This window comes from Microcebus murinus, chromosome 9 (assembly GCF_040939455.1).
Source record: "Microcebus murinus isolate Inina chromosome 9, M.murinus_Inina_mat1.0, whole genome shotgun sequence".
Classification (NCBI taxonomy): domain Eukaryota; kingdom Metazoa; phylum Chordata; class Mammalia; order Primates; family Cheirogaleidae; genus Microcebus; species Microcebus murinus.
This window is the reverse complement of record NC_134112.1, coordinates 47,994,622-48,018,557: the sequence shown is the minus strand read 5'-3', so window position 1 is coordinate 48,018,557 and position 23,936 is coordinate 47,994,622. Positions and strand designations below refer to the sequence as shown.

The following is a 23,936-nucleotide window of genomic DNA, read 5'->3' as shown; positions in this document are numbered from 1 at the left end:
CTAAGAGTGGGTGGGAATTAATGGTGTTTGGTTTGAAGTCATATGAATTTGATACAAGCCAAAAGTTTGCATCACATAGTACTAGTTCTCTTCTAGCTTTAATATTTTGGCTCACTAATCCATTAATCTCAATCCCCTTTTCCTTCAAAAAATACATTCTTACAGTTTAATGTAACTCATATGTACTTGTCACATGGAAAGAGATGCAAATTGAAATTTTAAAAGTAGTGATTTATCTTGATTTTTAGATTGATTTTAGATTAATTTTGCAGCTTTAATTGACTAATGACTTGATTATTTTATTCATTAAAATTAATTGATGATGATATTCTTAAGGCACTGGGAATTAACCATTTTCGTCTTAGTAGGTTAACCTTGTATCTATGAGAAATAGTTCAGCTCTGAATTTTAAGGATAACAGTCATTAGGAAAAACAATAAATCTAATAGTAGTCCTGAATAACAAGCATCCTGGAAAGCAATTGATCTGGTCTCCTTAGTACTGGGGTGGCGGCAGGAGATCCTTCTGGACTCGGACCTGTGGCAGCAGTGCCAGGGCAGAGGCCCAATTCCCTAGAGGTGAAGAGAGTTGGTTCCCCGGTGCATAAGAGAGCCAGGAGAAGTCTCCTGGGAACTTCCTTGTCTGGATGCCAAAGTCCACTTCCTGCTCAGAGGGAGATAAATCCTTGTAAAGGTTTGGTATAGGGAAATTCAATGGCCTGGAACAAATCCGGATGGCTTTTATATTATTTCTGCCTCAGGTAATATAGTTTTTGACTATGATGTGTATAGTATAGTGTAATTTTTACTGATATCTATATCCATTGTCAATCTTCTCTTGATATATCATCTTGGAAATTTCACTAAGGAAAAGGTAAGGAAGGGTTTTATCCTATTTTCACAGTGATGCCAAGTTACTACTACTAGTAACTACTGATGCCAAGTAACTACTACAAGTTACTTTTGGTTTTATACTTTAAAATGGAATGGATTTAAAAAAAAATCCCATTACTCCTTGGAGTGCCCTTAGCAACAGACATCTGACAGAGCAACAGAGCAATAACAGGCTCTGCGAGTTTAGCCAGAAAGATTTTGGAAAATTAGAAAAGCACTTTAATAGCTAATTGCATAGGCATTTAATACTGGAGCCTGGAGGGAGATGACCTACAGAAGTGTACTTACAACTGGGAATTAGGAGACGTGAATTTTTATCTGCTTCTGCTAAACCCTGACCGTTGTCAAGGAATTTAACTCCTCACCATCTTAGGAGGTTTTTATTGAGGAGTGAGGTGAAGAAGGATATACTTTTTAGTCTACAGAATGAAGAGTTTGGTCTAAGTGACGTGTAGGTTCCCTTTCAGCTAACATCCTGTTTGTCAAGAACAGATGGTGAAGAGAACACTGGCCTGGGAGTTAGGAGGGGGGGCTCCTAAGTCCCTTTGCTGGGTTTTGTCCCTTCTGTTCTAAAATGAAGCATGAAGCTAGATTACCTTCTCAGAACTTCTAGATAGAAAGTTCTCTATTTTCCGGTTGTGCTCATATTCTATTTGCACAAATTTGCAGAAAGCTGGCAGGAATGATCAGGTTTCATTTTTAACCTCCAGATCCATGGTCCGTGTGATCTCAACTCTCTCTACAATCAACAAATGAGGGATACGAAAGTCTCAGTGCCATTTACATACTAGCATTCTTTTGGCTACAGGTCACAGACAACCTTCACTCAGATGGTATGGTTTAAACTCATACAATTATAAGTCCAGAGGAAAGGTGAGGCTTCAGATGGGGTGTAATACTCCTTCCCCATCTCTGTGCAACTCTCTCCTTGGTGTTAGCTTCATTCTATAAGTGACTCTTAGGTCAGGTTAGTCACAAGATGGCAGCTCGTGGAGAAATGCCTAGCAGTAGAGAGAGAGCAACCTCAGGCCCAGAAGTCCTTTATTTTTCTCTTTAACAGTTATTGCACTCTAGCAAACTACATATTTTACATCTTCCCTTTTTTCTTTTTTTGGTTGTCTCTCCCCACTAGAATGTAAGCACCAGGTGGGAGGTGTTTTTGCTTATTTTTTTCTTTTGTTCACTGCTGTGTCTCCCGTGCCTAGCACAGTGCCTCTCATATAGTAGTCACTCAATAAACGTTTGTTGAAGACAGGAGTTCTCTTAACATCATATGAGCAAGTACTGCATGACATACATTAATGAGTTTTAAAATTATATCTATATTTTTGAAGGTATTTAAATGATAAAGATTACACTAAGTAAATCTTGGTAAACATTTTTGGACATCAGTGCTTTTATTCCACTCGTTTTAAAGATTTAGTTTTATACTTCATTTTTTAAAATTATTAAATAGAAACATTATTTTCTGGGGGAAATTTTCATCAGAAAATTGAGGTAGCCCCTTATTTGAATTCCTCTTCCCCCCCCCCTCATTCATTCTCCAAGATGAAGTAGCAGCTTAAAACTAGAAGGAAAGAAAATGTCCAAGTTCAACTGTACACTGTGTAGGCAAGCAGAGATTGTTTTCCCTGGCTCTCTTTTCTGGTGCTACTCATATTTGAATACATTCCCAGAAAATCTTCTCATAAGACTTGTTTTAACAAATCATATTATTCATATAACAAGTAACAGGAACCACTCAATGCTAACCTTTTATTAGACATGTGCATTTTCATTTCAGTTAATATAACATATATATGAAATTTTCTGAAAAAAATGAAACGAGAATTGTTTTTTTCTCCCTTAGTGACACTGTTATGTTACTGAGCTAGGATGGCAGTTAGTTTCTAGCCATTAGTAGCTGTCTTGTCAAATTCTACTTGAATGGTGCATTCAGGTAATTGGTTTTATGTGAAAGGACACCCTCTTTTCTGACAGTAATCCATTCTGTGTATTCCTGTTGGATGAATCTTCCTAGAAGGTCACTTTTTGTTTAAATTCTTCCCTTTTTTGTGCAAAATAATAAACTGCATAAGAACCTGAATAGTGGAGACCCAAACGTTGTCTCCATCTTCGTCTCCATCACTTCAGACTTTTGCTTTTCAGCCAAAATAAGCTACATAATATTTTCCCACTTATGACACTTACTCCTTCCTCACACTCAAGTTCCTTCAGCTTAGAATGTCCCATCTTGTTATAGCGCATCCACAGGGTCTTCTAGAGCAGCTCGTATGACACCTTTATTATCAGGTTCTATAATTTGCTCCGCTGGGAGTTCTCTCTCCTTCTTCTTCATTCCCTTGAGTATCTCAGTTGTTCGCATGGCACTTATACAGATTTGTTGTAGTAAAGTTATTTCTCACCCTCTTGAGTGTAGACGTTTTGCTTGAAGTAAAGATCTAGGTAAGATTCTTCTTTGAGCTGCCACAGTCTGTGCTGTAGCCAAACACTTTCTTGACTAGCTACAGGAATGTTTAAACAGAGACAGTCTTACCTTGCTAGAAGTAGTTCACCTGCACCTTTTTACCACACCAAGCAATAAATCCCTCTCTAAAAAGGGAAAAAGAAATCTATTTATATATTGAGGTAGTAGGAACAAAGGAAAAAAATACACAGACACATCAGTTGCCCAGTGCCCCATGTTTGGGTAGGTTAGGAGCGTGATTTGGGTAGAGCGTGTTTGTGGCCAGCTGTGCATGTGATCAGTCACTGCCTGGTTGTGGATCCATTGCTTGCCTTGGTTTTATGAGGTGATTCACTAGGAAGGGAAAGAGTGAACATCATCCGAATACCCTAAATGGCTCCAGCATCCTGACGTTGGGGCTCAGCCTCTACATACACTCTCAGCCCCACATGTCAATTCCCTTTTCCTCCCGTTACTCTTGTCAGGAGCAGTTTGCTCTCTGCCTGGCCCAGTCTGTTTCCTCTAAGCTGTTCTATATGGATGGAGGAGGGGGGCAGGCAGGATGTTGTTTTTCTTTTGATTGTCTCCTTTCCTTTTGAGAATCCATTAGAAGGTTTTTCTGGGTGGCAAGAATACTTATTTATTTTGGTTCAATTGCTTTATCTTAGGGAAGAAGGGCTTGTACTTGTACGTATCAAAACATTTCTCTAGGCTGGTTATAACAAAGCAATCTGGAATTGTTCTTGGATGCTTGTCTCCTCCATCATGAACCTACACACGATATTATATAATTTTTGCTTATATTCCAGGAGAAGTAAAATCTTAAAAGTCTTCCAGCACTTGCTGTACCTTTCTACATTTCCCAAGATTAGATAATCACAAATGGAACATAGGTATTCAATAAATATTAGTTGAAAGAATGAATAAGTAGTTTGTTAAAAAGATACTCACTTAATAAGAGAGTAGAAAGCAAAGGGATTATAAAAACATTTTTAATTAGCTATGTTTATAATATAAAATAATAGGTTATCTAGGTAAAATAATTTAAATAATGACTATGAGATAAAAGGTAAACCACCATGCTACCCACACTTCACTGGGCAGAGCTCTATGTCATTGTGCACAGTAACTTTGTTCATAGCTTCTGGAGTATATTTACCCCTCCACTTTTAAAAAAATATATACAAATCTTACTTTGATGGTTTTTGCCCACTAAGTGTATCTTAGGCATGTTGCAGTATTAGTACTTATTATATAGAACTATAACATACTTTTTTATGCCTACACAGTTTTTCTGTTATATGAATGTACCATATTTTGTTTAATCAGAACACAGTGAGTGACAGTTTAGATTATTTCTGGTTTTTCACTGTTCATGAACAACATTGAAGTGACCATTCTTACTAATATATCCTTGCTTCTTTCTGGTCCCGTGTCTATCAGAATAAATTTCCAGGAGAAATGCTGGTTCAAGGACTCTGAAAAGTGTTTTAATTTTAGGTAGATGTTGACCAGTCTTCCCACCCACTCCAGTAACACTCTAACCCCAAATACTGTATGAGTGTATTTATTTTCTCACATCTTTGCTAACATTAGGTATTATTTGGACTAATTTACTCTGAATTTCATGCATAACGTTTCCTCTCTGATGGTTGTCCTCCTCCTTATTCTGTTGTTTGTGTGTGTGTTGGGGGGTGGAGGCTGTGGGGTGATAAAAAGCATTGCCTGTAGTGTTCTGAGACTTTAAACTCTGCAGTTTTATAGGTAGAAGCCTGGCAGCATGGGCTGGGAATCAGACCTGGCTCTTGGCCCAGCTTGGCCATTGACTCTTTGTTGCTACCTTGAATAAGGCCATTTTGTTTCTCTTTATTCTCAGGTGACTAGGAGGTGAATATCAGTTTAATGGCTACCTGGCTTTTTCTCTAAGTCTTAGAATGAATAGGAGAAACAGAGGGCTAGAGAGGGGAAGAGACATACTCAATTGTATGATTTTTGACATTCTTTCTGGGCCACACTGTTACTATCTGAAAAAGTACATCCATTGGACTCAGTGTCCTTCAGTGTCTGTTTAGATCTGTCAGTTAATGAATCTATATTCAAAGCAACATGAGGAAAAGAAAAGTCCTGTGCTAGGAACACCAAGGGGTTCTTATTCCACCTTGTGAATTTCACTGTGGATTTGAGATAAATAATGTGAAATGGTTATAAATTTTATTTCTGCCTATTCTTCTTTGGCAGGAATTATGACCATCCTGTAACAACAGCTCTTCCTTGTTTTCCTTCACATCCCTTTTCGTACTCAATTTATTGACCTGTGGGACCCATGAAATCCACTTGAATTGGCTACTTCCAGTTTCCTCATAATTGTTACTTTATCTTCTACAAAGTGATGTTGGACTTTTATACATGACATTCAAATATTAATTTGAGCATCACAAACTTAGAGGTCCAGGAAATAACAGGATGTAAGAGCTTCTGCCACTCCTGTGAGGAGGGAGGGTGGGGGGCCATTGCAGTGGTGCTTGTATAAGGAGGGCTGGTTGTGTTACTCTAGTCATACAACTTCTACCCACATCATGAAGCCCAAGATGGCAAGGATTCTCATTTTTCTAGAAAAGCCAGATTTGTGCATATTTTGTGAAATCCTCTGATCTTTAAGTATTTAATAACATTTTTAATACATTGCACAGACCAAACATACCAAGTCTGTGGGTTAGATTTGACTCTACTGTAAATCCTTGTGTGGTTAGAATATCTTCTTCCTTTTCTCATTGTTACTGCCTTATTGTTTCTGAGCTTATCTCATGCTGCACAAAATATTAGGATACAATTTTAGTTTCTCACATATGCTTTTAGAAATACATTATACTTTCAAAGCAAATCCGTTACCATTTTTCCATAATTTTAAATGAGTAGAAATAAAATAATGCCTTTTAAGCTATAACCTTAATATACATAATTTCACCCACTTATGAGAGGAAAATTCCTAATGACATCCTATAGGATTTTTTTTTTTTTGCTTCTTTTTAAAATTCAGGAAACTATACAGCCTCAGTGTGTTTGTCAGTTAATATAAACGTGAGATGAATTTATTTTGATCAACATATCCAGTCTGAACTAAACACATCGTAGTAAGATAACTAATCATACCAGTCGAGTGCAATACTAGAAACTGTGCTGTTTGCAGTGATTTATAGAAGATCACTTAAGGATTTTGTTGTTCTCGTTCATACATGCATTATTCAGTCAGCACTTAATAGGCATCTTCTGTAAACTCAGCACTGAATTGAATGCTATGGGCACAGCAGGAGTCAGTGCAAATAATGAGGGAAGAGAGGTGGAAGTAGTCCATCATCAGATAATTGTTCTGTGACAGAGCAACACTCCATGCTGAGGGACTGATATAGAAAGTGCACCTAACTTTATCTGGGGTGTCAGGAGACTTCCAAAGAAAATGATAGCTAAGTTAAGATCCAAAGAGATGGTGGGCATTGGTGAGGCCCAGAGGCTATGGGAGAGGGAACAGGGAACGGAAGGGACAATGTCCCCTAGTCTGAGCACAGTGATGAGTTGGAGATGAGAGAGAAGTGCCATGTGGCTGGAGTCCCCAGTGTGGCAGGGAGTGGGGGAGCTGCAGGGACAGCTCCATCGGGAGCCTGTTGTGAGGTCCTCATAAGCCCTGTTAAGCTGCTGTTGAGAGGTTTTAAGAAGAGAAGTGACTTGATCAGATAAAGGCAATTTTCAAAAGCGGATTTGAACAGTTATTTCCCCGTTAGCTCCCTCTTTACTTATTACTATCTTTTTAAACCTCTTTAGTCCGGGTGGTGACGCTCCCAGTGAACAGTTTTCACAGCAACGAGGATATATCCGATGTCCTTCTGGTCTGCTTGGCTTCAGCTTTTTCTCTTTTCAACACTTGGAAAGATATGAAGATAAAGGGAAACCATGACCACAGCAAAAAGTTAGGAATGAAGAGAAGAAAACTAAGACAAAGGGAAGAGCAGAGAATGCATATTTGATTATAAAAAAAAAAAAATTGTACTATGTCAGTAACCAGGGGGCCAGGGTTTTAGACCTGTGGCCAGATTTCTCTATTTTTTAGTGTCCTCAATTGTCAAATGAAACCTTGGATGCAGTTGAAGGTGACACTTAGCTTTACAATTCCATGAGGGTTTTATCTGTTGTGCATGATGAATCAGTGACCCTTTGTAGAAGTCAATTTATAGATGTGTTCGGTGCACTAAGATTTTGTATATGTGTTTGTGTTTATGTGTGGGTGTAACGTACATTAAATAAGACGAAATTTTATTAGAGAAAGAAACCTGGGTCAATAGCAGGTTGAATACATGGAGAAGATGGAGATAATGCCAGTGATGGGTGGATGCTTGCCGTAGTTCTCAGGAGCCACCTCTTTTGTGTGGAAAGGCAGGTTGTATGTGCAGGAGCTGTTGTCAGTACCAGTCACAAATGTACCTTGCAGAGACACTAAGAACGCCCCTGTACGTGACAATGTTTGAGATTCAAAGTGTCAGCAATCAGATAGTCTCTTATCTAGAGGAATGTATGATCAGATTACTTCTTCCCCCATTTCTTCTGATTGGCAGTGGTGGAGACAGGGAAACAAAATTTCTGTCCAATTTGAGACCAACAGCAGAGAAGCCTATTTTTCTTCCTCATTGTCATTTTCTTGAATAGCTATGTTTGTTTTAAAACTACCATGACAATCTGAAGTTACCTTGTTAATTTAGAAACATAAAATATATAATGCACAATTTGCTTATCTTTTATTTTATTCATGTAGTTATCATAGTAGATCATACTTTTAAATGTTTTATCTTCAGCGATTATAGAATATATTGCATGAGATCTAGAACTTCTAAGATGTTGCCAATTTCTGGCAGGTAGACAATGACTTTAAAGGAGAAAACAGGAGGCTCTAATAGAATCTTTTAAAGTTATTATTATTTTTTTGTATTGAAGTGGCTTCTCTAATGTTGAGGAGATTTAGGAAATTCTTATTTTCAGAATAAGTTGGGAAGACAATCACCTCAACCTCATTAAATAACATTTTGCCATATGTAACTTGTCATAAACAATTTCATTTTTGCCACATAGGCTTCTGAATACTGAACCCTTGAGATAAGTCACTGTACACTTTCTAGGTGCGTTTGTTTTCCTATCTTGCTTTTGTGGCTTTCCAGTCGTAGAATGGTTTCCTCCAAATGCTGCATTTGCCGGAGAGAAACAAGACCACTCAGAGGCTGGGATTTTCCTGTCTTCGCCACCATATGCTTAGAAGGCCTGACTGAATCCTTAACAACTTTTCTTAGATTAAAGGTCTAGTAAACATCCTGAACATTTGCGTGGTGCTAGAATTGGCCGTGCACTGTGGAGTTAGCAGTTGCGCGTTGTTGGACTTGAAGGAGGACAAGTGCAGGTGGCAGAGGAGTGAGCGGGGGCTCACATATTTGTGACTTTCCTGTGACTGGCAGAGCTCACGCAGGGCTGGGGTGAATGTGGCTTCCCACCAAGGTCACCACTGACAAGAGGCAGCATGAAAGATTTTAAGGCTTTGTTCAGGTGCAGGTACAGTTTACTGAGTTTTGTCATGAACGAGGGATGGGTGAAGGTAGGGTGACTGCTGGAAAGTGAACTGACTCTGATGAACAGGCTCTGGGACTGTGAGCTTTCCTCTGAGCTGCACTGTACTTTGTGATTTTTTTTTTTTTAAGCTTGGACTTTGCTATTCAGTCAAATGAAGTAGTGGTGTGTTTGAAATCTCATCTCAGCCCCAACCAAAATTCATATTCATTTTTTATGGCCTTTCCCTTCTTTCTGTCCTCAGAATCTCTTTACTGTATGTCCAGACCTGCTGATTGTATCCTGTTTATCAAAGTGCTGGTTCTGAAGGGATTTACAACAAACTTTGGTCTTTCTTTTCTTTTTTTTAAAAATATTTTTAAAGTAATTTATTATTGATGCATAATAGATATGTTAATACATAGTTTTGGGATAGATGTGATAATTTAATACTTTCATATGGTTTGTAAAGATCAAATCAGTGTACCTGGGATATCCATTACTTTACATATTTGCCTTTTCTTTATACTAGAAACATTTGAATTATTCTCTTCTAGCTATTTTGAAATGCACAATAGGTTATTATAAACTGTAGTCACCCTGCTGATCTATTGAACACTAGGTCCTATTTCTTGTATTCCATCTTTATGAAAAGAACATTAAAGAATCATATAGTATTCAACCATTACAAAATATTTAACATAACATATTTTAAAATAAAAAGAAATATTTAAGTAATTCTCAGTGGGAAGGTTGGTCTGAAGCAACCTAAGTTGCCATGTCTGGGATTTGTCTTCAGATTTTGATTTAGTTTTTTGTGATCTAATAACAGTATGGCTTTTTATGATTTTCCTCCCCATTTTCCTCATCTCAGTCTCTAAAACATAACAAGTTTGAGCCCAACCTGCAGTATTTTTCATGTTAGACTTGATTTCAATAACATGAGCCTTTTCCTTAGTAGTACATTCTTCTGGAGGGAAGAATCCTTGCAGAAAAAAAAAAGTGTAAAACATTCAAATAATCTTTCCTGTTTCTTGTAGATTATACATATCATCTTCAATTTCTGTGCTGGGCTCTCAACTAACCTCCCAAATCTTTGATGGTATCACAGACGATATTCTGTTGCTTGCTTAAGCTATTGATTCTTTTTTAAAATTATTTTTTAAATTTCAATAGATTTAGAGGGTACAAATTGGTTTTTGATTCATAGATGAATTATAAAGTGGTGAAGTCAGGGCCATTAGCACCTGTCACCAGAATAGTATACATTTTACCCAATAGGTAATTTTTTGATCCTTTACCCTATTCCAACGCTCTCTTCTTCTCTATCTCCAAAGTCCATTATACAACTCTGTTTGACCATTATCCAAGGTTCAGTTGCCACTAATAAGTGAAAACATATAGTATTTGTTTTTCCATTTCTGAGGTATTTTACTTAGGATAATGGTTTCCACTTCCATCCAAGTCGCTGCAAAGACATTATTTCATTCCCTTGTTGAGGCTGACTAGTACTCCATGGTATATATGTACCGCATTTTCTTTATCCACTCATCAGTTGATGGACACTTAGGTTGATTCTTTGCAATTGTGAATTGTACTGTGATAAACATGTGAATACAGGCGTCTTTTTGATGTGATGACTTCCTGTTGTTTGGGTAGAGACCCAGTAGTGGGATTACTAGATTGAATTGTTGGTCTACTTTTAGTTCTTTGAGACATCTCCATACTGTTTTCCATAGAGGTTGTACTAATTTACAAATCCATCAATACTATATAAGTGTTCGCTTTCCACCACATTTGCACCAACATCTGTTGTTTTTTGATTTTTTAATACTTGGCCATTCTGACAGGGATAAGATGGATATCTAATTGTGGTTTTAATTTGCAAACTTTTCATGTCTTTTGCCCACTTTTTAATGGGGTTGTTTTTTTCTTGTTTATTTGTTTGAGTCTCTTGTAGGTTCTGAATGTGAGTCCTTTGTTGCATGTATGGTTTGTGAATATTTTCTCCTATTCTATAGGTTGTCTGTTTACTCAGTTGATTATTTCTTTTGCTGTGCAGAAACCTTTTAGTTTAATTAAGTCGCATTTGTTTATTTTTGTTCTTGATGTATTTGCTTTTGGGACTTAGTCATAAATTTTTTGCCTAGCCCAATATTCAGAAGAGCTTTTCCTAAGTTTTCTTCTGGTAATTTTATGGTTTCAGGTCTTACATTTTAGTCTTTAATCCATCTTGAGTTAATTTTTGTGTGTGGTGAGAGGGATTCAGTTTTATTCTTCTGCATATGGCTATTCAATTTTTCTAGCACAATTTATTGAATAGAAATTGTTTCCCCAGTGTATGTTTTTGTCTGGTTTGTTGAAAATCCATTGTAAGTGTATGGTTTTATTTCTCGGTTTTCTATACTGTTTCATTGATCTATGTGCCTAATTTTATCTCAGTACCATGCTGCTTTGGTAACTATAGTCTTGTAGAACAAAACTTTATTCTTTCACAGATTTTAGAAATTGTTGCAGGATTGAAAAGGCCATATAATCCTGACTTTATCAACATTTTATTCATTATGAAAAACTTTATGGGCTGACATATTTTGGGTTTTTGAACTGACTAGGAGCAAACTGCACACATCAAAATACCATCAACTTTTCAGAATAATGAATTTCCTCTGTCTTCTAGCTCAAGACTGTAACTTTTAGTAGAATCTCTCTCAATGGCTCTGTGTGTCTGTGTGTGTGTGTGTGTCAGCGGGAGATGCTGATGGAGAGACAGAGAGGCAAAAATAGATAATAGTGAGTGAACTGAGTGACTATCTTGCCTGTTTCTGTTGATTAGTTGTGAAGCAGCTACTAGATTGAAATGTCACTAAATGCATAAAAACACATACACACCTCATAAACATGCTACCCCTCTCCCCATATCAAAGCCATAGCACAATGGTTTTCAAACTTTAGGATGCATAAATATTGAATACAAAGCTTGGTCAAAATATAGTATACAAGCTTTATGGGAACAAGAGATTTTGAGTTTCCCTGTTTTATCCCCAGTGTCTAGTGATTGGCATGTAGTAAATGATAAATAAATATTTATTGGATTATTCTTGGAGCCCATCCCTATAAGCTCAGATTTGGTAGGTTTGGGATAGGACCCAGTGAATCTGCATTGATCTCAGGTGTGCCAGTGAGTTTGATGTTGGGGGTTGGAGGACCATACTTTGGGAAGCACTGCATGCTGGGCCTGTAGCTGCAGCTGTTGTGAAGTCTGCTTCCTGGTGTGGGGTGAAGTCTAATGTGCTCCATCATATGCCACAAAACTAACTAGTTTTGTGGAGGAGTCTGACAGTGCTCTGCCTCTTGACTGGTGCCTTACAAAGTTGAGTATAAAATAGTTAAAAATCAAGCAAACTTCCTAATAGCTTTTAAGCCTAATTTTTATGGCCAGACAACAAACAACTCTTCTGTTATCAAGTCTTCCAGAAACTCTCAGTCCCTAAATTGTGTCTTTTCTGCCTGAAGACCATACTTGGAGCATAAACCACCACCATTACCACCCCTGTTGCTAACAGGTTTTATTTCTGCAGAAGTTACTAGCAAGATGTTTACATTTGAGAAGAACCGCATATCTAGCATTTATGTAGCACCTGCATTTGCATGGATCTTTCCAGTGGCAAATCAGAACAAGATTACCTGGAACATTAAGTAGCTGATGGGTAATGTACAAATCGAAGTGGCAGTAATCAGAAACAATACAATTGAGAATGTTTTGCACTGAGTAAATTAATTTTAATGCAGGAAAGCATTTAGACAAGAAACAGTTTTAACATTTTGGATTCGTGTATGATATGAGAGCAAATTACAGGCTGCTTATGGGGTCTGCAGTGTAAGAGACCCTTATAATATAAGTATTTCCACCAACAATAGTGAGGAATCTCACTGCAATGGTAGTGATTAATTACTGTAGTTGTACTGTGGGTGCATGTTGTTTGTGTGGTTAAACATCTGTATACTTTTTATTTTATAGTGTTGTTGCAGTTCTCTTTAGCCAATCCACTTGTAATAAAGAGCTTTTCCAGATATCTCCTTTTTATTATAAAAGTAATATATCTTTATCATAAACAATTCAAGTGATGCAAAGGGGTGCATGTAGAAAATTAAGTTGTTTCTTTTTCCCTCTCCTCAGCTATAACCATGGTTTGATGAGTAGATTCTTCCTACCTTTTTTTTGTTCCCTACACAGTCAATTCTTGGCCACTTGGCGAAAGATTAACTGGTTTGAATATTAACAGTGGTAAAAGTAACCGCGCATTTGTGAAAAAGTTAAAATTGCTTTGAACCAGGTGAAGTCTATTAGATTGAACCATGCAAAATTGCTGTGTGTAGGTCAAAAGTGTCAAATATTGGTACTTTCATGTGGTTAAGCTATACTGAGAGGAATGTGTTCTTTAGAGTGATTTAATAAGTGGTCGATGTGGTCATGTGGGGCTGCAATATGGAAATAGTCCCTAGCTGACTGCTCTTGGCTAGCAGTCAAGTGATGGGTAAACAGGTATTGATCATAAGGGGAGAGGTTGAGGCTGTAATTTCTGACACCACATTTCAGTTCTGTGACATTAGAGAACTTAGGGGAAGCAAAGCAGGAGGACTATACAGTGGGATTGAATTTTCGCCGATCCTCAAATAGAAAATCTCTAAGAAGCTAGTACAAAACCGTAGACTTTTTTGATGGAGAGAAAACAATTTAGGTGCTTTTATAAAGTATCTCTAACCCTGTTATAGTATCTTTTCACATTTGGATGACATCTGGTGAACAAAAAAACATGTCCCTAAATCCTAAATGTGATTTTTAGCTAAATTAGAATGACATGACACCACCTTCTGTTTTGGGTTAGCTATGACCTTTTTACCCCATAACCCAGCATTGACTGTGTGTGTGTGTGTGTGTGTGTGTATAAAATAGAAAAAGCAAATATGAGATCAAATATACAATCCTGTTTTTAACCTGTTTCTTTAATATTTTCCATTTATTAGTTTATGGTTCTGTGTGTGTGTTTGTCACATTAGATACCAGTAAGGAGAAGGTCCAGAACCACAGCACTTACAGTTACTCTCCCAGCATGTAGGCCAAATAGGCAGCCTGCCTGACAGAGCCATAAACGAACTAACTGGGAGCTGTGCATCCGTCCTCAGGGTACACACATGTTCCTTCTCTATCTAGACCATCTCCTCATCATAGACACAGTTAAATAAGCAATCTTGTCTTTCCTGTGCGTTTTTTCTTTTATGTTTTTTTGAGTTCCCTCTTCAGATTTCTCCTCTCAGAATATTTTAGCTATGAAAATATTCAGAATCTTCTGTCAAGTCAATGGGATAGAACTTCTTGTTGAAAGTAGTTTTACTCTTTGTCTTAAAAAATAAATGTCAGTAGCCTTAGAGCTATCCAGCTGTGAGCTTGAAGAAAAAGTTGATGTCTGTCATAGTTGTAGCTTGAGATGCAGTTGGCTCCCTGAGTTTTATGGGTATTAATTCTTGTCTTCTGGAAAAGTCAGGCAGCTGCTCCTCCATCCCACCCCGCTGCAAAAGAGCACATAAAAAAGATGAAAGAAAAAGGGGAATGCACTATTTCTTTCCAGAGGCCAAAGGAGAAGTGAGAGAGGATTGGTTGTGTGTATTTACAATCTCTCTTTTCCTAGCAGGATGTCAAATAATGACGTAGAAAATCATCGCAAATATTAAAGAAGGTTTTTTTTTCTTTGTTAACATTTATTTTTTAAAAATCCACTACAGTGGGAATCTGGTAAAATGTATCTACTCTGATTTTCTGTATTAACTCAAAATTTATTTTAATCATAATGGGATTGGAGTTTAGATGAAATTCATCCTCTTCCAAGACAAAGTGTTTATTCTCAAGGTGGGGGGCTAAGGTTTGAATATGGCTGATTAATATGTTATCTGAGTCCTGCTGCTAATCCAAGGGAGGGCTACCTCGGTCCCTCTGTCCTACTGGAACTTTGTCAGAGGCGCAGTTATCTTTGTGAGCAACAGTATTCTTCTGGTTTTATATTGTTTTGACATCACAGCCCCCAAATTATTGCTATATTGTTTCACCTTAAACCCTAATTACAACTCTAATAATGTTGTGTACAATTGTACCTTTCAAATCTCACTGGTGAAATGAATTTAAAGTGTTGCCATGGGTTTACCTAACATTTGTGAAGAAACTAAGCGTGCTAGAATTACTGACAGGAATGTTACAGGATCTTTGTATGTAAACGATGATGAAAATAACATGTGGTATATTTATGATATTGTTAGGATTACATAGAGTATTATTTTGACAGTATGTTTTGAAGAGGGGGACATACTGGCTCTAGAAGTGGTAGGTGCTAATCACTGGGCTGACTTGGCAGCCCAGGAGACTGGCTTGCCTTGCTAACAACAGGAACTGCAGTATCTGGCACCTTGCTGGGACCAGTGGCTGCCGCCTTTGGCAGCCGCAAAGTTAGTCATGTCTGTCACCTACCTCAATGTTGGTAGATATGGTAGACTGTTTTCTGTCCATTAATGTCATTTTCCTGCCACCAGCTTTGAAATGAGTGGCTCTGTCCTCTTCCAAGTACGCATTCATTATGTTAATCTCCAGTGAAAGAGGGCTTGCTTTCAGATTCAGATGTTGGTACTTGTTTAACTGACAGTGTGTTTTAAAGTGTATATAAATATATTCTGAAATATAAAATCTGTAATAATTGAGATGTGTTAGAATGAACTGTGGAGGCCTTGAGACTTCATGGAGGAGTGGTAAAAAATATAACATAAAAAAATAACATGACTTTGTTCTATACTTATTAGTCTCTGTCGGGAAAAAATATTTTTTCCCCCAAGATGAATGTTGGCAGAAATTTGATTTTACTGAAATTGTAGGAAAAATGCAGTGGGAAATGATGGCTGTGAAGGTATTACTTTGAGAAATGAGACGCAATTTAGGTGTAAGTGGTGAGAGAAGAGAGGCAGTAATGGGGGAAAAAGGAAAAAAATCCTGTGGCAAAGGGTCCTCAGGGTATGGAATTCTCACTGAAGTGGGAGCTTCTGTAACTTTATGGAGCTGTTGCCAGTAAGGATGGCTCATCACTGAATCTGACAACCTGAGGGAATAACTTGAAAAATGAAATTGGACAAGATTGCAAATAATGTTACATAATGTGTTTCCAAAACTTGCCTCACAAAACCATGTTCCTTTCTTGCAACATGATGTTTAGCAGGCCCCTAATTCATTTCATCTGTAAAAGTTCCTGCACAGGGAAGGTGTTAAGTGTAATGCTTTGCCATCATTTAAAAATACCCCCCTGCTGTGGCTTTAAATAATGATCTCTGAGGACCGTTCTCTGAGTTCACCTCGGAAGACTAGTACAAAAGCAAGAATCCTTTTTACAATGAGCAAATGTGAAGTTGATCCCCATATTGATATCTGACAGCTAACAATTTTAATAAAACTTTAATTGTTTGAGGCTGATAGGCTGATTGAATAGTTAAAGAAGGGAGACTGTAAAGTATTAGGATTAGCAATACTAAATTCTGTGGTAAGCCTGTAGTGATCTTCATAGTTCAAGTCTGTGATTTTATTGTGTTATTGTAATTATTTTCTCACTCGAGTACTGGTTTATAAAGTTCAGATGAAATAAATTTGTATACATTTTTACAATAAGGGTTTTAGTTCACGAAACTAACTTGCCCTTGGCAGATGTGCATGGGGCAAAAGAGAAGGCCTCCCCACACTTTCTAGCTTAGACTTCTCTGGCCTTGGAATATACACTGATGCTCATGATTCAGTTTCAGAGGGAGCACACTTCTTGTTGTCTTCTAGTGTTGCAACCAGCCACCCCAGTTAACTGTCAGTCTAAATGGGCTTCCTTTGACCAATTATAATGTTTATAAAAGTTTATCTTGGCATTAAGGATATATTAATAGTGTGTTGTCTTGAAACAGGTTTGCTTGGGGAAGACAATGGAAATTCTTAGCAATAATAATAACCCTATTAATGAGTGCTTACATTCATTGAAATCATACTGGAACTTAGCATTCTATATGCTTTGTCTTTGCCTTCTCTGAAGACTGTCCAATGCAGCCTCTTTTGTGTGGTGATTGTATATCTAAAATACTCTTTGATTTGAGTGAAATATTAAATAATCTGGATTTGCTTTTTCTTTTAATATGTGAAGACATGGCTCAGTCGCTTGATTTTTTTTTTTTTTAATAGACTTTCCTTTTTAGAGCAGTTTTAGGTTTACAACAAAATTGAGTGGAAAGTACAGAGAGTTTCTGTATACCTCTCGCCCCCACAGATGCACAGCCTCCTTAGCTACCAGCGTCCCTACCAGAGTGGTACATTTGTTATAATTTATAAACTTATAATATCGACATATCATTAGCACCCAAAGTCCATAGTTTACAGTAGGGTTCACTCTTGGTGTTGTAAATCTCTTTTTAACCTGGTCTTGCAGTGTTATTGAGTATTTGTCAAGGGATCAAGGTCTGCTCAGGGCCACCAGTGACTGCACCTAGAACCTGAATAAATATTTGATTAATAAATGAATTATTACAAGTTCTTGATAGAATGCATGCAAATTATTTTTCTTTATTCTCTTCAAGATGTATAGATTCTTAAGCAAAATCCAAAATTGATTTTGATATCAATTAATAATGATAGAGGAAATCTCTGTCATTTTTGAGTAATCTACTTGAATCGTCATTGCCATAGGGGGTAATGATTGTGATTATTTTTGTTCTTGCAGAGAGATGAAGAATAATTTATCCTTAAATTAGTACTCCTGCTTGTGAATAAATAAAGTGCAAATATATTAATTTAATAAAGTTTTGGATTATTTGATAGGATTGGTTACTTGTATTATACAGTATTTTTTACATATTTTTCCCGTCTTTCACAGTTCTTTTAGTCTTACATGGGGTTAGATAGATTTAAGGCTAAATCCATCACTCAAATTTAATAAGTAGTATCTTATAAATATATTCATGTCTTTGGAGCCTGTAGTTCTATTTTTTACAATTCATTTTAAGGAGATAATCCAAAAGAAGGGGAAAAATAAGTGCTCAATTATATCCTTTGTGATATTTTTTAAAAAAATATTAATCTAAATTTTTTTCTTTTCTTTTTTTTTTTTTTAACTGAGCAGTGTTGTAAAGACTCTGATTATGAGTGGTAGAGTGACTAATTCCTTTTTGGAAAGGAAGCTTATATAGGGGAGGAAATGGTATTTAAGAGGCAGAACAGCTATTGCTTGCCCAGACCTTGAAGGTGCTAACATTGGTAGCTGGTTTTCTCTGGCTTTTTGAAGATGTAGATATGGAGGGGCCCTTTGTTGAAACTGAGTATCATCAGCCTGAGGTTTGGGGCTAGTGCTAGTCTCAGAGTAAAAGGAAGATAGGTCAAACTTGAAGAAGAGCTGCCAGGTGGCAGCAGGTACTTCTCATTCAAGGAATAGCCATCCCACACCTGGGAACCCCAGATGAATGACAGTCAGCAAATTTATTGAGTTCCTATTATGTATCAGGCCTTGATCTAGGAACAGAGATATATCAATGGAAAAAAAAATTCCTGTTCTCACGTGATAACGGGTTTGGAGGACAATGAATGGTGGCTGCCTGATGTTGAGTCTTCCCATTTACACTCCTCCAAAAGTCGGGAAGAGCAAATAAAAACACACAAGACCCACACCTTCAAGAGCTTTAGGAGACAGCAGCAAGCCTATAATTGCACAGAGGAAGCTTATGAAGCAAAAAAGAAACAAGACACTCCAAACCCTCTTTCTCCAGTGAACACCAGCTATAAAACTACAGGGAGTTTTATATTTTCCAAAGGAAAATTTTTATAATGAATATTTTGTAAATAAAGGTACATTTAGCTACAATTTCTCATTTTCCGTATATATGGTGACTTTTGGGACACCCTGTACATAGAAGAGGGCAAAACTGACAGAAGATAGGACTCTCAAACTAGGAACCCATTTTGTTAAATGAATAGGAACAGAACAAAGTAGCCCACATCTAAAAAAAAAAAAAAACTGTTCTAAAAATATGAATCAATGCCTTTTAGCTGATAAAAAACTCTTGAAAAAATCAGCCATGTAATTAAAGATAACTGTATACAACACTGAAATATGAATTAAATATTGTCATTCAGGCTTTGGGTATATGAAACAAACAAACAAATAAAAACCCACCCTGAATTGGAAATACAAAAAGTAAGAAGATAAATGGACAAAAACCAAAATAAATTAAATTGAGAGTTAATTGAACTTCTGGAAAATATAGAAGAAAGTATAAAATCAAATCAGAAATGAAGACTGAATTGCAAGATGCCCAAATACAAAACAGATTCAAATGACAGATGCCTCAGTATATTAATATTTACACTAAATGTAAATGGCCTAAAGCACATCACTGAAAAATTAGAGATTGGCAGAACAAGTTTAAAAAACATATAACCCAGTATATATGCTACCTACAAGAAATTTAGTTCCGCTATAGTAATATTGATAGGATAAAAGAAAAAGTATCGGAAAAGATACACCAGGTAAACACTAATCAAGAGAAAGGTGGGTAACTATACTACTATCAAACATACAAGACTTTAGAGCAAAGAAAATTACCAGGGACAAAGAGGGACATTATATTTGATAAAGGGGTCAGTTCACAAAGAAGACATAGCAATCCTAAATGTGCATGCAGTAAATAACATAGCTTCAAAATACAAAAAAAAAGCAAAAAACAGACAGAACTCAAGTGAGAAATTGAAAAATCCACAGATACAATTGGGGATGTAAGCACCCTATTGAGAAACAATAATTGATAGAATCACTATTCAGAAAATCAGTAAAGATACAGAAAAATTCAATAATACTATCAAACAATAGGATCTAATTGATATTTATAGAACTCTCCACGCAGTATCAGCAGAACACGTATTCTGTACATATTGAACATATACCAACATAAACCATATTCTTGTTAATAAAATAAACTTTAAAGATTTAAAATAATTGTAGTCACATCAAATATATTCTCTGACCATAATGGAACCTAAGTAGGTTAGGTTAATAACAGATGACAGTTGAAATATTTGAGGGGAGTTTTAGCTAAATGACAACGTTGGTTTTCTACTCTTGATTCTGAATTGTTATTGGCTGGGAACATAGGAAAATAGATATATTTCATCTGATAATGTGTCAAAATGATAATTATACATATTAGTTGATTGTTAAATGTTAAATGATAAATTGTCTCTCTGTCCACTTTATTTTACAGCTTCTCTGTTAAAAGGACTAAAACATGCTAACATAGTGCTACTTCATGACATCATTCATACCAAGGAGACGTTGACACTTGTGTTTGAATATGTGGTAAGTAAAATAAGACCTTTAAATTCAGACTTTTAAAATATGAATGAAATTCTTTTAATGTTATCATAGATAACTATAGCTATCGTACTTTTGTTTTTAGATTGCTATCCTGAAGTGGATATTATATCTGAATATATGAGACTTGTAATTTTGCACAAAATAGTGGCCCTATAAGTGATTTTTGACTGATATGTATCTTAAAAGAAAAATTCAGGAAAATGTTAAGTTGAATTTTCATCAGATATGTTATCTATTTATAACCTATTTGTTACTAGAATGCACTGTAATTTTTATGTTTATCAAATAGGATTAAATGGCATCATGGTGATCACTATCAAAGGAAGTTCATGCACAATAAAAGTATTTTCTCTTTGGACTTGTAACTTGGTTTCTCAAAAGCATCCTTATTAGGATGCTTTTTTTGTGGAAGAAAGCCTGATACTTACAATTTAGACTTCAAAGTTTTTCTCCTCAGTTGGTATTTCAACTATTAATTAAAACTTCCAATTTGCATAGCACACAAGGTAATGATCTTATTGTGTTGAGAGTATTACTGCTGGAAGACTTGGACTTGAACTCATAATTAATCTTTCTCCATTTCCTTTAGAAAAACATATGGTATTTGTGTAGTGCCACTTCAGCATTTAACTGTAGAATCATGAAATGTAACCATGATAATTAGCATCCCAATTTTCACAGATGGATCTGAGAACATGTAATTTATAAGATACAAATGACATTGGTATAGACTTTTATTGAGAAGAATAGTTGTTAGTATTGTGAATGTATTAAGATCCCATTTTGTAATTGCCATACTACATTTAAAAAAATTTTGAAGTAGTTTCCATTTTTTCTTAAAAATATAAAAGAATGAATATTTGCAACGTTTTATTTCACTAATGTCTGCCTGTGTCTGTTTGTCGTTTGAAAATTGTTGTCTTGTGAAGAAGCTATTCATCTTGTCTATTTACATATAAATGATAGATACATTTGAATAATATGGTAATGTGGCTACAAGGACAGCTAGAGCTGAGCAGTTGCATATATTATATGGTACCAAGAATGGATGCAGATTCACACATCAATGCAAACATAATTTCTTTTGTTTAATCCATCATTTTGGAGTCAATAATGTATTCAGCTGATTTAGACTTGGAACTTTTGATTCATATTTTCAAGTGTGTCTAGTTCACATATTTCAATGAAATCTAGATTTTCCTTACTATACTTGACTAACTTTTATAATTTTTTTTTGTAAAAGAGATTTCAAAATGACTTATTCCCTACTCAAATTGGATAATTAAATTAAAAGGAAGAAAAATTGTTCGGGCACCAAGAACCGGTAACATTGGTAGAGAAACTAACAAAAAAATGTGAAAATATGTTTTTCAAATCTTAAATAAAAGAAATACATTTGTGAGGCTTAAATTATAGATATTGGGTTAAATGCCATTTGATGATTTTATATTTTGTGTTATTTCAAATCTTAATATAAGGAAAGAAATTTAGTGTCCTGCAGTACTTGCCAATTAAGGCTCAAACAATCACTTTTGTTGATATGAGTGAAATTTTCCCTGGTCCTAATTCTTGTGGAGACATCCCAGGTCCTCTTAAATCAACCTCGTAAGAGCATGGACATATGCAGTTTCCACAAGTAACATTTCATTCCTAAGTTTTCTGCAGAGTTTGGACATGATATAAATTGCTCTCTTCTCTTTTTGAAAATGAGGCAAGATCGTGTCATCAGTGGCTCATGACTGCCCTTCCTCTTCTTCCCTTCTCCTCTCTCCCTATATTGCCTTGCTTTCCTACTGTTTCTTTGCCTTTCTCCTTTCCTCCTCCTCCTTTTTTTTTTTTTTAATCTTTTTCTACTCTCTTCACCTTCTGTCATTTTGCTATCTAGGGTAAAACATGAAGTTTGTTTTGTTTTTGTTTAAGTAAAAGATGTTTCAGTAAATCTCTGAAATCAGCATTTGAGGAAAAGAAGAGCTTCAGGCTATAGAAATTTCTTAAAAAAGTCTTCTCAGTTTGGGCAGAGAAAGTGCAGGTTTCTTGGCAGGATTAGCCTGACTATGTGGCCATTTCTCAGTATAGAAATAACTTTCCTGAATATTGCCTAAAGTTTTTATTTTTTTACACTGCCTTCTGTTTGCATGTCTTTGTAAATATGCTGATATCCCAAGAGGAATTAAGGTTCTTACATACTTTAATGGGTTAGTTTAATCAGATTGCTTTCCTCACAGTATCTAGCAGAAATAAACTCCACTCTTTTCTTGCATGTTTTACAGTAGTGGAAAGGCAATAATAATTTTGAAGAGTGAAATGTCGTGGGTATTAGAGCATACTTTAGTGAGGGGCATAGGGTAGGAAACAGGAAGGCACTGTGGGCTTGGGATTAATGAGTTGAGGGCTGCAGAAAGGGAGGTGAAAGAACTTAAAACAAAGATGACCACAATAATAAAAACCAACAACTAAAATGTATGGACTTTCATGCTGAAGGCTTTGCATTCATTGTCACTTTTGGTGTTCTCAGCAGCCATGCGGAAATATGAATATCACCACTTTACAGGAGAGAAGCCTAACGATTAGAGAAATTAAGTGACTTTTCCAGGGTCTTGTGGTTTGTAAGATAAACCAAGCCCCATCTTGCTCTGAATCCTAATTGTACTATATATCCCCTGTTTATTTTTACAATTTTCCTTTGACTGAGCCTTTGGTCAGAAGAGGAAAAGGAAACTACTTTCCTTTCTTTCCATAACCCTTCTTTATTCTACACTTAAGATCCTGAGTGCAGTTAAATCCTAAATACAGTTAAATTGCTTTATAGTTTAAATAAGTTTTGTAGACAGATTGTAACCTAATCATTTAAACTTTCATTTCAATTATGAAACGTGTTTTAAGTTTCCATAAAACAAACTTATAAGTTACAATATTGTCCCATATATTCCACCAGATTCTATTTAAACACACATGTACACACACATGCAAGTGTATAGCTTTGTTATTTGGCAAGTTCTAAAATCAGTGTCAAACAATTTAACCACAAATTTTTTAAACTTAATGTTGTCATATTTCAGAATTGTGAACATGAAAGTCATTTTCTAAACAATGTTGATTTTGTAGTTCCATGTAATTCATAGTACCCTTTTTTCACGGAGGTGACATCGTAAGTTAAATAGTGTAGGAAAAATCAATACCCTATGCTCATTAAAACTCTAGATATGTAGGGAAAGTAAGATAATTGAAGATCAATATTGTTTTGACTTTACAATTAATTAAGTTTTCATTCTTTCCGAACTCTTCTCTTGGAAAAGCCAAAAAAAAAAAAGAAGAGTAAAAAAAAAGTTTTCAAGGGCTTTTTGAAGTACCTATATAATTTGCGTTTTACCAAGTGATGGATTCTTATTTATGGTAATATATGTACAGTACAAATATATATTTGTTTCTTGCTTTGAAAGAGAATGCTAAGCCTAGCTCCTTTATATTATTCCCATAAATGACATTTTAGGTTTTATAAAAGTTTTCTGAAGGCCAGAAGAATGAAATAAGTGATGAAAATTTAGTGATGTGAAAGAATGCCAAGGAAATTATTTTGGAGGTCATTATCAA

General features: G+C 35.9%; 1 protein-coding gene across 6 annotated transcripts in view; it reads left to right on the top strand.

Moving 5' to 3' along the window:
- Nucleotides 1-23,936, top strand: part of CDK14 (cyclin dependent kinase 14) — a 542,302-nt gene that overhangs the window by 208,261 nt on the left and 310,105 nt on the right. For all 6 annotated transcript variants that reach the window (XM_012779596.2, XM_012779601.2, XM_012779597.2 and 3 more), the window contains one exon: nucleotides 20,233-20,327. In XM_012779596.2, the coding sequence (XP_012635050.1) occupies nucleotides 20,233-20,327 (95 nt within the window). The remainder of the gene's footprint in view (nucleotides 1-20,232; nucleotides 20,328-23,936) is intronic.